General features: G+C 30.6%; 1 protein-coding gene and 2 long non-coding RNA genes across 5 annotated transcripts; 2 read left to right on the forward strand and 1 right to left on the reverse strand.

Moving 5' to 3' along the window:
* The first annotated feature begins 396 nt into the window (after nucleotides 1–396).
* On the forward strand, nucleotides 397–2,091 carry LOC106454862. The gene is made up of 4 exons (XR_001290049.3): nucleotides 397–702; nucleotides 968–1,213; nucleotides 1,368–1,555; nucleotides 1,633–2,091. It is a non-coding gene; the product is annotated as an uncharacterized LOC106454862 (long non-coding RNA).
* Nucleotides 2,092–6,312: 4,221 nt separating this feature from the next.
* Nucleotides 6,313–8,422, reverse strand: LOC125609406. Its single transcript, XR_007339715.1, has 2 exons — nucleotides 6,564–8,422; nucleotides 6,313–6,471 (listed from the first exon to the last, which is right to left on the reverse strand). It is a non-coding gene; the product is annotated as an uncharacterized LOC125609406 (long non-coding RNA).
* A 4,565-nt stretch (nucleotides 8,423–12,987) lies between these two features.
* On the forward strand, nucleotides 12,988–15,224 carry BNAA05G11690D. 3 transcript variants are annotated; one of them, XM_013893291.3, is made up of 3 exons: nucleotides 12,988–13,108; nucleotides 13,588–14,861; nucleotides 14,976–15,224. In XM_013893291.3, exons 2-3 carry the CDS (start codon nucleotides 13,611–13,613, stop codon nucleotides 15,003–15,005), a joined length of 1,281 nt encoding a protein of 426 aa, XP_013748745.1. In that variant the 5' UTR covers nucleotides 12,988–13,108; nucleotides 13,588–13,610; the 3' UTR covers nucleotides 15,006–15,224. The 3 variants fall into 3 exon arrangements, with proteins under 3 accessions (XP_013748745.1, XP_013748747.1, XP_022575050.1); XM_013893293.3 differs by having other exon boundaries at nucleotides 12,999–13,101; XM_022719329.2 differs by lacking the exon at nucleotides 12,988–13,108 and adding an exon at nucleotides 13,181–13,358.
* Nucleotides 15,225–15,247: the final 23 nt, after the last annotated feature.

The following is a 15,247-nucleotide window of genomic DNA, read 5'->3' on the forward strand; positions in this document are numbered from 1 at the left end:
CTCATCACAGCTCATCAAGACTCGTGATTAGACGGTGGAACCTCCAGATCTACGGGATCGTTTCATATATTAGGATTCAATGTAATGCTTTTGACTCTTTTTCTTTTGTTGGATTCCTAGTGGAAGGTATTATTATGTTGCTGGCGGATTGGCAAAGCAGGCTCTAGGCCTTGTATGAGTGGTTTAAGTTTTAACCACATTTACTCTTATGATTTATTGAAGTTGCTTTCCAGAAAAAAATATCTTTCTATTATTATAAAGTAGAGTTCCCTCTCTGCAGGGCCCTCCAAGTCACTAATTCATCTCTTCCTAGCATGCCACGTGTCCACTTGACCAAAACATACCGTTTCATTTAATTGATACGGGCTACGCTATTGTTTTGTATTATGTTTATGGGCTGGCCCGTGACACTTGCATCTTCTTCTCAGGCACAAATTTAGGGTTCACCCGCTTTAGGACTCTTCCATCCTTTATGTTAATAACAATTGCAGTTCTGAGATTTTTATATACGCTTTGTCACTAATCTCAAAGTCCGTTTATGTCCAGATCACTTTATCTTCTATCTCTTACCTCCGAACCGTTACAAGTCGCATAGATTGGCATCATTAACACATACTTAACTCTTCCTCACCAGTAGGACCACGATCAAGAATTCAATGAATCTTATTCAACTTCCAGTCGGTGATTCTCTCCTATAAAAAGGTAAGTATTCATCCCTTGAACATCATCTTTACATCTCCTATTATCGAGATGGCTGCATCATCTTTCTTCCTATAATGGCTGCATCATCTTTCTTCCTCTCTGATTTGAAAGCAAACGTTGTTCTTCCACGGCTGTTGTATTTATCGAACTCTAGATTTTGTTTGTTTTTTTTTGTTTTTCTCTTTCCTCTCCATAAGATTTGTTGATAAACACTATGGATTGCTTACGCTTTTGTCTTATCTACTGTTGGCTCAATACAAACCAGATGGAGGTGAAGATCTTATCTGCCACCATTCAGTATGAAGCAGGCTTTGTCGAAAAGCTATGGCAAAGATTCTCTGCCAGGAGATGGAGTTTAGATGAGGAACTGGAAAAGCTATTCCCTTTAGTCACGAAATAGAAGTAATTCAACTCAAGTTGCGTGATCAAGCTAGATACGACAAATTGTTACAGTCACACGGCGGATTATTAAATATCCCGTCGAGGAAACTTTTGATCCTTTCGTTGTTGGGTAACTAAAGTTTCCATCTTTATCTTCTCAATACATGATTTTGATTGCCTATAAGGTGTTTTAGTTATTGTCTGTTTTTCTCATGTCTCTATCAATTAGTTGTTTCTCTGGTTTTGTTGTCTTCTGCTCAGTTTGGTGTTCGTATTTTAAACAGATCATACTACACGAAATTGCGGCTGTGATCTCTCTCAAGAGCCTTTTACGTACAGATTGACACATGAGGTGATGTTTTGTGGGTTAGTTGTGCTATTTGCAATGGTGCCCCTAAACCAGTGAACTCCAAGTAAATTCTCTGATTTGAGTTAATGTGCTTCTTGCAATGGCTGCCCTCAAACAAAAGAGGTGATGTTTTATGATTTTCATGTCTTTTTCATTTTTAAATTCTCTGATTTGAGATTAATGTGCTGCTCTGTTTACAGATTCAGTTGACTTACTCTGATCCAGGGAGCTCAGTAACAACGACACCAATCTCATGTTCTGACCAAAGATGCAGCTGGGGTGTTCAGTCCTCTAATTCATGCTCTTCTGCTCAGAACAACATTTGCGCTTACACGTTTCAGTATGGGGATGGAAGTTGCACCTCAGGGTTCTTCGTCTCTGGTGTCTTGCAGTTCGACATACGTTTGATTACTATGACTCTTGGCCAGACATATTGTCTCATTTTTGATTAAGTTCTCTGCATTTCAGTGTTTTCTTCTTGCATCACTTGAACAGTGATGAGCCCAAGGCTCAAGCTTCTTACTAATGTCATCTTCCCACCTGGCTCAAATAAATGTTGTTAATATACATGTGGTCTCTGAGTTTAGATTTATGAACTATGGAACACCTCTTACAAATTGTTCCAAAGGAACACGTTTGAGACTTTTTGTGTATTTCTATCATCTATAGATTTCCGCTAAAAATAAAAAATAAACAGAGCTTCATGTGGCTACTACGACAAGTATAACATGCAGTACCCATGAATTCACAAAAAAAAAAAGTAATGCATGGAGATAGTTCATTTTACCTTGATCGAGTGTTGAGAAAAGTGCTTGCAGTTTTGGCACTGAAGTCTCAAGAAGTCATGGTCTAAGCATGTTCAACGGGTAACACAAATACACATCACCCTTAAAACAAATTATGACAAAAAGCAAAATAATCTCAAATTTAAAAATACTAATAAAATATTTCATATGATTTTGATCTGAAAGGATCAATTACAGAATCATAAAAACAACTCGGTCCCTAAAACTACGAGATAAATGGCTCATTACATTGATTAACAATATCTAAAAATTGCTCAAGATTTAACTAACTGGTCTAATTCAAACACACAAAACAATTTGTAAGAGAATAAGTGACTATTGTACCTTTGTTGACACCCAAAAACAACAATCCACTGAGATGAAGAAGGAATATTAAAAATATATAAAAAAAAAAGATCAAAAGAGATGCCATGAAAATGTTAAAATTTGCAGTTAAAAATTAATTATCTTAGTATCAGTTTTGGTACAAATTATTTTTAATCCAACGGGACTCTTTCAGGTTTTTATTTACAGAAAATACATAATATCTAGCAATAATGACAATAAGTAATGATAGTGTAACTAATTTGTTTTCCAAAATAAAATAATTAAAGAATGTTAATCTCATAATTAATTATATATCATGGAGAATAACCAAATGTCAATCAATTTATAAGTATTTTTCAAATAAATTTCACATCAAAATTATTTTATAAAAAGCAGAAGACAAATCATCTATCACATAATTTACTTAACTGCAACGATTTTGGAGTTCAATTTACTGAAATTCATTATAAAGCGATTTCATATAAATAATGCCCTATACAAAATATATAATTGCATTTTAGAAATTATTATTAAAAAAAATCATGTCAAATACTTAACGAATCCACTCGCCGCGCGAAGCGCGGCCCTACCCTAGTATATAACTATTTGAAACTAATTATCTAGAAGATATAAAAACATATGAAAAACAGATACATTTGAAAGCAAATTTACTAGTATTCCAAATTTAATACTCCCTCTGTTCTTTAATATTACATGTTCTAGAAAAAATATGTTTTAAAAAGATTTATTTTTTACATTTTCAAGACATGTTTTATTAAATAATTGTAAATTTCAAAAAACTTAATTATAATTACTAAATTTTTATTGGCTTAAAATTATGGAATAAAGATAAATACAAAAAGATTATGCAAATTTAATGTGTTTTATTAAAATATGTAAAAAAATTAGAATATGTAACATTAAGAAACAGAGAGAGTATTCAGATAGGGATATACTACGTTATTTAATTTTATTTTATTTTGTACACAGATATACTTAGTTATTTCGTTATAAAAAAAGGGTTAATGAGGTTAATGTAGGCTCGGATTACGAAACATATTATTTGTAATATATTGACCACAAGACCAGTTACGTCGGTCGTACATTCCGTCACGGATTCCGCACGTCAATAAATACCAAATACAAATGAAAAGTAACGGATGACCACCCCTCAGACCATCTCCAACCCACCTCTATTTTTATCTCTATATTTTCCTGTAAAATAGAGAAACTCTATTATAGAGGTGGATTTGCTCCAATGTATGCCTCTATAATAGAGTTCCTCTATTTATAGGGGAAAATATAGAGATTTGCTATTTTCATTTCTAAATATAGAGATAAAAAGTAGAATTTCTCTATATTTTCCTCTAAAATAGAGGAACTCTATTATAGAGGCATACATTGGAGCAAATCCACCTTTATAATAGAGATCTCTATTTTAGAGGAAAATATAGAGACATACATTGGAGATGCTCTCACATGATTTAATGACGAAAGAATGGAGATCTGATGACTATATCAAGAAGTGCCCCACCCCATGTCCTTGCAAGTTTATTTCCTTAATATATTTGTTTTATATAATGAAACTAGAGTTATCCCGCCCGTATATTTTGTGATCTAAGTTATTACTTTTTGTATGATTCTATAGTTTGTGTTTTAGATTTGTATTTGTAAAAGATGTTCATGATATGACTTTTGTTTTTTAGAAAATTGTAGGCCATAAAGGATTATAGATGATAATATATATTTTGTTTGTTTGCAATAGTTGTTTTTGTTGTCGAGAAAAATAATAGTTATTTCTATTAATTAAAGAAATATGGCATTGTTATGTTATGAGAATTTCAAATGGTCTTCACGTTGTTTCTTTTTTTTTAAAATGATCTTATATTCGGTGTATTATTTGTGGTTCGTAATATTTTGGGTTCGAAAGAATTGTGTTGTGAGTAATTTTTTTGTTTGTATATCATAAGAAAAATTACTTTTTATGTTGAAATCATAGTCTCTCGACATGCTATTGGAATGGAATTGATGATTATTTGAAGTTGCATTTCCTATTAACAACCAATATATATGACTCTTTTTGAGGTTCTCGCCAGCCTTAATACTTGAATAATATTCCAAAAATAAAATCTTAACATTGGTGAGAAATTAGCAATAAAAAAATTAGCCATCCAGTTGGAAATGTTGTTCCTGGTGATCATCGGTCTCATTTTTAAATTTATTATTAGGTGATACTCGGTTTTGATAAAATAAGCTCTATTATTTGTTAGGAACACATATGAGCATCTATGGACCATTTCTTGCTTGGTCTTACTCTTAAGCATATGATTTTATATTAAGGAGAAGAGATTCATAATGGTTTATATGTTCCATTCAAGATTCGGAGGATCCATTGGAAGAAATTATTTTTATTTAAAGAGATCCGAAATTGCATTTGAACTAAATTAAATATGTTTTGTTCTATAAACAATGAATATTATTTTCCTTATACAATTAACATACTTTAAAAAGAAACTGAAATACACACTGTTTTTCTATTACCGAAGTACTAAAACGTTTGCATGGTTTGCATATTTTTAAACATATTTATAGTGTAACTATTTATTATGGCACATTTCTGTATATTTTTTATTAGTGAAAATTGTTGTAAAGAATTTTCATTTTTAATCATTCGTCCCAAAAAAAAACTTCAAAAGCCACAGAAGTTTACACTTCTAGGGATAAACCCATCCTACAGACGTGTATTCAAGTGATTTTTCCTAAAAACATTTTATATACATTTAGAAATATTTAGTTTATTCTTAATTAGTAATAATTATTTGGTTTTTGTTATTTTTGTTAGAAATCATACACTTATCTAACTATAATAACAATTCCTTTTTAATTAGTGTAACTATTTTTTTTCTAACTTAATTATGAAATAAGTAAATAAATATTCAGAATTACATTTGAAGTTCAATACATAGAGCATGAAATTTCTCTCTCTTATAAATTTATAATCCATTGATAATTTTATATTTTCTTATATATTTTCTTCTAAATCAAGTTTTGCATAATGGAAAGGTGAATCGATGTAAAATTAATCTGTATAATAGTTTAATATTGATCGTTACTACTTGAAAATAACCATGTTTATTTTAAGAAATTATCAAATGAAATACATGAACATATTAGGATATTCTAAAAAAAATATTACTGTTAGCTTCTAATGTATAGCTTGTGATTTTCTCTATTTTTATTTAATTACTTCACGAATATGATTTTTGTAGATTTTTTATAATACATTTGACTGATTTTATTGCTTTTAAAATTTAACCTAAACATTAGTCTCGAAATTTGTTTAAAAAATATCATATAAATATATACCAGTGTATATACACTACACAGCCAGATTGATATATTATTTGTAGATGACTTCTTCGTCATCATCAGCTTCTTCTTCTTCTATATGCTTTTCTTTCCTGATGATTGCTTTCTCAGTTGTCTAGTAGTCATTGCAAAACACAGATGCTAATCAGGGGGAAAAAAACTAACAAAACATTGACAAAAAGAAAGATGCGCTGGACTTACCACAGCATCAAGCTCAATACCAAGAATTAAACACAGATTCTCGAACCCTTCCTTAGCTACACAGTTAAAAGAAGAAGACTAAGAAATAAAAGAAGATTAACTGAATCAAACAAATGGATTGAAGAAGAAGGATAGTATACCAGTGTATATAATTTTCACCAGAAGAGTGGTTAAAAGGCAGTGAATAAGAGAAAAACCTAACATGATCCAAGGCGTCAGCTAATTAGTGAATACTCTTTACAAAACTGGCCGATCAAAGTCATTTCCAACATACAAAACTGTGTTCAACTACATCAAAGAAGAACAACAACTAATAAGTGGATCTTGTTCTTCTACTTGTTCAGAGTTCTGTCTTTTCTGGTCACATAGAACAACAAAAGAGAAGCATTTTTAATTTCTTATATTACATATCCAAGTGTATATGAACAGAGAGAAAAATAAGGACACACCGTGTCTCTAAATTTGCGGCATGAAATTGAACTTAGGAGGATTAAAGTGCAGATTTGGCAACACCTATAGTGTCGCTGTAGATCTGCATCAACATGGCAGGAACCAGAGTTGGGTTGAGACACCGTGGTAGAGGCGGACGAAGAGTACTGTGCAGGACCGGGGTTGGGTTGGCCGGATCCTATCCATCAGCTTCTTACCAAATGGATCCTGTAAAAGAAGGAGAGCTAAAAAGACAATTTCAGAGGAGAAGTGAAGATAAAAAATACTAAATTTAATAACTCGCAAATTTCTCACTTTTGAATAGGGTGAAACAGATTTTATGTTGTTCAACGGCGTTTGATTTGCTGGAATCAGGAAGCTTCTGCATCAGCTCTTGATCTTCTCGGCTGAGACGTTCTCACTGCCATGAACAAAACAAATTCTATAAACAGCCAAAAGGGATGAGTATATGATCTGAGTGGAAACCAACGCTGCATCAATATGAGTGGAAACTAAAACTGAATAACAAATGGGTTTAATACTGCGTTTAAGTTTTGTTTTCTTTTTTTTTGGGGTAAAAACGTTAAGTTTTTCTATTAAACCAACGAAACCATAAACCAGTTTAGTCCCCAAATAACATGTTTCAATACTACACTCACAATGAGGGAGATAGAAAGTTAACCCTAACCAATCCTTAACGTAAGGGTTAGGTTCCTTTGTTACCTTTGGAGCCATGTATCCAAGAGTACCAGTTTCTTCAGTCATGTCATTTGGATTCTAAGCTCCAATCCTAGCCACTCCAAAATTAGCAAGCCATAGATTGATCTGTTAATCCAAAAGCATGTATCTTTTTCATATAACGATGAACGATTCTATCTGAATGTAAACAACTTAGCCTGTTAAAGATCAATCAAAACTGTATATCACAACGATTCCTCTATTTCTTGGAGATTCATAAAGAATGAAAAAGTGTTATGTTTCCGTAAACTTACACGCCGGAGAGGAACGCCAACCGTCCCGTGAATTTATGCTGGTATCACGACAAATTTTCATCGCCAGCGCATCATTAATTTCCAGATCCATGACTTTGAAATCGGATTCAGATTTTCAAACGTCAAACACAGATGCAAAAAAAATTAAGCAAATGTAAATTCCATGTGCACAGAAAGAACAAAAAGGGAAATTTAACTTACAGACTGCCATTAATAAGAATCTAGGATGAAATGTCAATTAAGATGTCTCTTAGAAACAATCGCTTCTAACGGAGAAAGAAGATAAAGGAGGATCTGAAGAAGATTGTGGAAGGATTAGATTGTTTGAGGGTTCCGTGAGGTGCATATATATATACCGAATGCAATCGCAACTGATGGATAGGAAGATGAAGGATGACCAAGTAGTGTGATGCTTAGATAACTGGATCGTCACTGCGCGATCGAAGAGAAACGAAGAACACAAAGGGGTTCGCATCGCAACTGATTAGGGCCGCAGACGAAGCGCAACACAAAGCCCACATGAAGCCCGTTCGGACAGAGCAACGCTTTAGTGAAACGGTGCGGATCCGACGTGTCAACGCTGTAGACTTCCTATTTCTGACGTGGAATCCGAGCTGTCACCCCAGGAGAGATTGAAAGTGTATTTTATATATAAAGATTTACTAAAACAAAGAGTTTGTCTAGATTAGATCTTGGCTAGCTACCAAGAAAATGTCAGAGGTGGATAAATTGCGTTTGTCAAGAACTTGGAACTTTGTACTCACGGTAACAAAAAATCAAATACAAACAATTTTTCTGAAATCAATAATGCAAGAATCTATAAAAGACACTTTATAACTTTAAATATAAAATTTTTTGTTCTATAAAATAATTTTTAAAAATTTGAAATATTGAGTAGTGACACTCTATAACTTCAAATTTGAAGTATAATATTTTTATTTGCATTTTAGTCCTTATAAAAATATATTTATATTCATGATTCTTAAATATTTCGTCGTTTATCTTTTAATCCTTAAAAATTGTATATTTCATAAATATATTGAATTTGCTTCTATAAATTTAAATTTTACACATAAAATTAATAGAAAATTTTTAAAATAAGATATAAAATATTTTAGAACTAGATTTAGACAACACCAATATTACAAAATAAACTTAATAAATATTATGAAAGCAATTTTATAGAATAATATGGTATTTTACTTGTAATTTAATATTTAGCTATGTAATTCTGTGTAAAATTTTATATCTTAGTGCAACATCTTATTAACTAATATTACTATAATATTTTTATATATGTGCTATTTATTTATAAAATTTTATGAATTTAAATTAATTATGATAAATAAAAAGATCATAATATTAAATATAAATAGTTTTGAAACTAAATTTAAAATTTTGATTTTGGAGAAAATTATTTCTAAACTTCAAAATATAATATCTTTTTGGACATGCTCTAGAAATAAAAAAACTACATATCATATGATATGATATATCTACACTCCCCAAGTCCCAATGTTAGCAAACAAAAAGGTTCCTTTCTTTCTTGTTTTGGTCACTAGTATATTTATAAATAATTTTCTGACAACCTAGCAGCTGCCATATTCCTTATTTTGTTCACCACTAAATATTCTCTCCTTCGCTATTAAATAAATCATTGCATTTTTGTTAATTATTTGTTTTTTATCTTTCTCTTCTAAGTTGGATCTGTTCCCTGAACTCATTCTCACGTTTGATATATAAAAGTTGGATTTATCAATAATCTTTTTTGTGTATACGTCTTTACAGTATACGACAAAAAGACAGTTGTACCTTTTATATATAATAGATTTCTATTAAACATTACAAGTTTTAAATGATCAAAAACTGAAGAAATGAATAGGTTCTTGTTGCCAAATACCTCACCAATAATCTAGGAGCTATCATCATTTATTTTACCTCTAAATATATATTTCACTCAACATAAATTTATATTTTTAAAAAATAAACCTTACCCTAAGAGATTAGTATATACTTATCGTCTCATCTTGTATCATAGAAAGCTAGTTGTTCACAAAAAAAAAAAAAAAAAAGAAAGCTAAAGAACACCATGGAGGAGTAAACTAGTTATTCAGTTTTATTCATTGTTTCCCTCAACCATTCATAATTAAATCTGGAAATCCTGTGAATGTCGAATTAATCATCCCTTATATATTAAAAAAGAAGCATTGTAATAAATGTATTCACACTATAATAGACACGTGGCAGCCTCACAATGATTTGATAATAAATATGCTAACGCGTTCACACTATATTCATAAATGTGTTCACACTAATAAAACTTTGGATTTTTCGGTTTGAATCAAAACAAATAACGAATCAAAAGCTAAACTATATATATATATATATATATATATATATATATATATATATATATATATATATATATATATATATATATATATATATTATTTTTATTGTTTACCGATAAAGTGAGGTAAAATATTTATAAGTTTTGATTCAATTCGTTATCCGTTTTGAATTGAACCAAAAAATATGGATATCTGTAACTCTACGAAGTAAATCAAAAACTAAAATACAATTAAAAAAAGCAAATCACAATACCAATATTTTTAGGAGTGATTATCAAATTCGATCTTTTATATGCATATATATACATATATGTACATATATATATATATATATATATATATATATATATATATATATATATATATATATATATATATATGTTATATATATTATAGTTTATATACGTTTTACAATATTTTAATGAATTAAATTTATTTTATTAGGTATTAAAATTTAAAAAGTAAATAATATTTTATTTTTGTAATAAAACGTTATTATTAATTTTTTAATTATTTTTAAAATTTTATTACGGATCAAATCAGATATTCTTTAAAATTCTAAATCATTTCGGATATCATAGTCACCGAATATCCAAGTGGCTAAAGATTGAATCGACAAGAATGCCTCCAAATACTCGGATATTCGATCTGTGCCCACCTCTATTTACAGATACAGTTGATTTTTTATATGAAAAAAATTCACTAATGTCCCAGGCCTTTTTAATTTTTAATTAATTTTAATTTTTTCTTTCATGTATTATTTAGAACAAAAATGTCATTTAATTAATTAACAATATCTTTATATATTTCTCATTTATTTTTATATACTTTTACGTACACATACATGTGCACCTTGATGTGAGCACTTTATAATTATTTACCACTACTGAAGTATCTATTTTTTTTTTTGGAAGTTGAAATATTTTTTTTCTTAATGCTTATTTCACTACCGACCAAATTGTAGTGAAACGATTAGTCTTAATAATTTTCTTTTCTTTTTCTTGAACTATTATCCGTTTACAAACTATAATATGAAACCATTGGTTCGACATGACGATTATCTAAAATTTATAACATGAAAATAAACAAATAATAATAATTTTTGGTTTTTACCGAAAAAAACTAAAAAATCAAACATTCTAACAGAATAAACCAAAAAATAATTTAAAACCGAACCAATATCCAGATTAAACAGATTTAATATGTTTTTATTAAAAATAATGAAATTAATAATCACATCCCGCGCAAGGCACAGATAATTACCTAGTTAGAGTAATTAATCGACCCGTATAGTTAATTAAATCATTGAACATATAGCATGCATACCTACCCAAATCCCCCTATTATACGAAGCACATGATTGAGTAACACAAGAAAGAAAAAAACCTACTTTAAGTAATAAATTAATTAATCAAGATGGATTAACAGTATAATAAACTTATCCCCTATATATTAATTGAGAAGCATTTGAAAAGATGTAACCTCAATTTTGTATTAATTAAAAAAGACCCCTTGCTTATGTGGCACATCTAAATGCCTTCTAAATCTATTTTCTAAGAATTCTAAAGCACATAATATAAACTATAGTTTAATCTAAAGTTGTCCCATTTTTCCATAAGTATATAACACTATAGAACATTATATTAACCTAAAATATAAGAAGTATATATTCTTTCCTTAAATAAAAGCTACGGAATTACCTAATATGATTTACATATATAAGGCAATAAATGATTATGATTAATAAAGATTTGATAACAATTTTGCATCTTTCTTCTTTTTGTTTAATTTTATATTATTTAAAAAATTAAACAATCACAGTAAACATATAATAAAAATAAATAGATTTTCTCTTATATGTTATATTTTGAATTTTTTAAAATAATTTTAAATTACAAAAATGAGAAAACTTTATATGTTATATATATTTTTTTTAAACGGCTTTAAAGTACAAAAATGAGGACACCTTATATGTTATATTTTTCTTATATGTTATATTTTGAATTTTTTAAAATGACTTTAAATTACAAAAATGTAAGTTTTCCTAAAGTATACATTAAAAACATTAAAATGACATGTATCAATTCGATGGTTGGTCTGAAAGCTTTCAAAACCATATGGAAGATAAAAGTCAAAATAGTTCAACTGTGGAAACAATACTGTTCACTTTTTTCAAGAATATGTTCGATGGAAAAAATAAGGTTTTTATGTCATAATTTGTTTAATGTCCACTAGAGAACATTATACTAACCTAAAATATAAGAAGTGTGTATTCTTTCCTTAAATAAAAGCTACGAAATTACCTAATATGATTTACATATATATGACAATTAATGATTATGAATAATAAAGATTTGATAACAATTTTTGCATCCTTCTTACTTTTGTTTTATTTTATATTATTAAAAAACAATCACATTAACCATATAATAAAAAAACAGATTTTTTCTTATATGTTATATTTTTTATTTTTTAAAATGACTTTAAATTACAAAAATGAAGAAACCTTATATGTTATATATATATATTTTAAACAACTTTTAAAATACGAAAAATGATGACACCTTATATGTTATATTTTTCTTATATGTTAGACTTTTTCTTATATGTTATATTTTGAATTTTTTAAAACAACTTTAAATTATAAAAATGTAAGTTTTTCTTAAGTATATGATTAAAAATATAAAAATGACATGTATCAATTCGATGGTTGATGTGAAAGCTTTCAAAACCATATGGAAGATAAAAGTCAAAATAATTCAACTGTGAAAACAATACTGTTCATTTTTTTCAAGAATGTGTTCGATGAAAAAAATAAGGTTTTTATGTCATAATTTGTTTAATGTCCAATCCGATCAACCCATGATAAATTAATTATAGTTTTGTTCCATAATTTTTAATAAAAATTGATTCGATAATAAATTATATAATAACAACAAAAAATATTGTATATGTATAAATAAAATGATCAAATATATAAATTATCGATAATATATACAAATAAACTTACCCTGCGCAAGGCGCAGTTCTTATCCTAGTAATGAATTTAAAAATGACGCGGACTAAAGTGAAAGAAGAATATGGCAAGCTCATATATATTCCTTTCTTTTTCACCACGTCGCTTCACTATTATTATCATCTTCTCTCCCGAATCAATCATCTTCTCCAGTAACATCTCCTTCTCTCTGTCTCTTCAACCCCGCGTTTTCTCACTGGTATGAGGTATCTCTCTCCTCCCTCTTTCTCTCTATCAGTGATGGGCCTAACTCACAGCTAGCTCTAGAGTGGACACATATATATTACTCCCATTCACTCATCTTTCTCTAATACTCTCTCTCTCTCTCTATGTATATTTCTATATCGATGTGCATATTCTTTTCTCTGCCTCATCTTCTTCTTCGTTTCTTACTCTGTTTCTTCAAAAAAGAAACTCAATCTTCAGTTTAGTTACGAATATGTATCTGCCTATGGGGTACATCTCTTTTTTCTTAGTATTAACTTTAGATTTTGACTGAAAAAAAAAAAAGATTTTGGATTCATTATTGATGGGCTCACCGTATAAGTCTTGTGGGCTTCTCTTTGTTTCGTTTCAAATATTATTTTCCTCAAAAAGATAATTTCTTGATAAAGGAAGCAAATCTTGATAAACTTTCAAGAAGTCGAGAAGAAAGTCTCCTCATGATAAAATTCGATTATTGCAGAAACAACAACTGATCTCCGTTTAATGGCGAGCTTGACGATGGAAGAGAAGCAACTGGACTTCAACCGCCCGCTTCTATCAGTTAGACGTCCCGCACACGCTTCAGAGCCCGAGAGCAAACCAAGATCTTCCGATCCAGTAACCAACAAGACCCCTCCTCCTTCTGCTCCACCGGTTTACAAGTCTGATATCAAGTCAGGTCCCGTAAGGAACCCAGGAACCGTCCCTTTCCAATGGGAACACCAGCCGGGAAAACCAAAAGACGAAACCAAACCGGGTTTACAAAGCTTCGTTGAGCCACATTATGTGCCAAAGCCTCCTCCTGGGAGGGGTAGAGAACGACAAGTATCATCAGTGTGGAAGCCTGAAACCAGAGTGGAGGATGCAAAGAGTTGTGATGAACAGGATCTAATGATGGGGAGGTTCTTGCCTGCTGCTAAGGCAAAGGAACCGGTTAAGATGAAACAGAACAAAGCTGGGGATAATCAGATTTGCTTGAGAAGCTCTTTTGGAGTGTTGAATCCTGTTCCGTCTGTGAGGATGCAGGCGCAGAGAGCTGTTTCTGTTCGTCGTATGCGTTCTAAGTATCAAGATAATTCTAATGAGCCTGTCAACGAAGATGAGAGGAAGTTGAGACTAAATGGTTCAGTTGCACAAGGTGGGTCATTAGCAGTTGAAAGCTCTTCTTGCACTTCACGCGCTAAAGTCAGCAGAAACTTTGGTGAGCTCTTGGCTAGTGATGATAATGCATGGAAACCTTCTTCAGAGTCTCCTGTGGCTGAGAAAACTCTGTATGTAGATACTGTGCATTCAGTAGACAAGGAGGTACAAGAAGAGTCCATGGAGCAATCTTTACTTACAGAAGAAGTGAAGAACTTGATTAGACCCGGTGAGGAAAGTGTTATAAGAGATGAGGCTTTCACTGAGTGTACTGATCAAGCTATTGTTGCACTGCCAAAGTCCAATGTGGTAGTGGAGGTTACAAAGGAGAAGATTGATCTTGAAGCCAAGTTTCAGAGAAACACAAGGAATCTTGAAAGTACCAGGCTTCACCAACGTTCAAGTTATCATATTGTGCCACCACCACCATTACCAAAAGCTCCTTCAGATTCTTGGTTGAAGCGTACATTGCCAACAATCCCACCAAAGAACAACTCATTCACTTGGTTACAGTCTATTGGCGCTGATGGTAATAAGATTAATCAAGCAAGTCCCAAGTGGGAAACTATGGTCAAAACCTCCAATGCACAGCAAGGCTTTGTGTGCTTCTCCAAGGTAAAGCTTATGTGTCTTTAATTTTCAAAGTCAATGCTTGCTTGGTCAAATGTGTTTTTTTTTTTTTTTAGCAAATTGATTAGCTTACTTGTTGAACATGTTTTGGTCTTTCAGGAGACACTCAACCCTATACCAGAGGCGTAGCAAGATCTGTATGTTTTCCACACCAACTTACTTGTAAATTTCAACAATAAAGATGGGATGAGCCAATAAAGTTTAGGATTTTTAGTATATATCATGAAATAAAAGGTTCCTAAATGAGAAAAGCTATGAATATAGGTGTGGGTTTGTTTCTTCTTGTTGAAGTAATGTACAGCTAACAGAGATTTTTGTGGCAATAATACTCCATAATACCACGTGACACTGTTTCTTTTGCCCTTCTTTAT

This window comes from Brassica napus, chromosome A5 (genome assembly GCF_020379485.1).
Source record: "Brassica napus cultivar Da-Ae chromosome A5, Da-Ae, whole genome shotgun sequence".
Classification (NCBI taxonomy): domain Eukaryota; kingdom Viridiplantae; phylum Streptophyta; class Magnoliopsida; order Brassicales; family Brassicaceae; genus Brassica; species Brassica napus.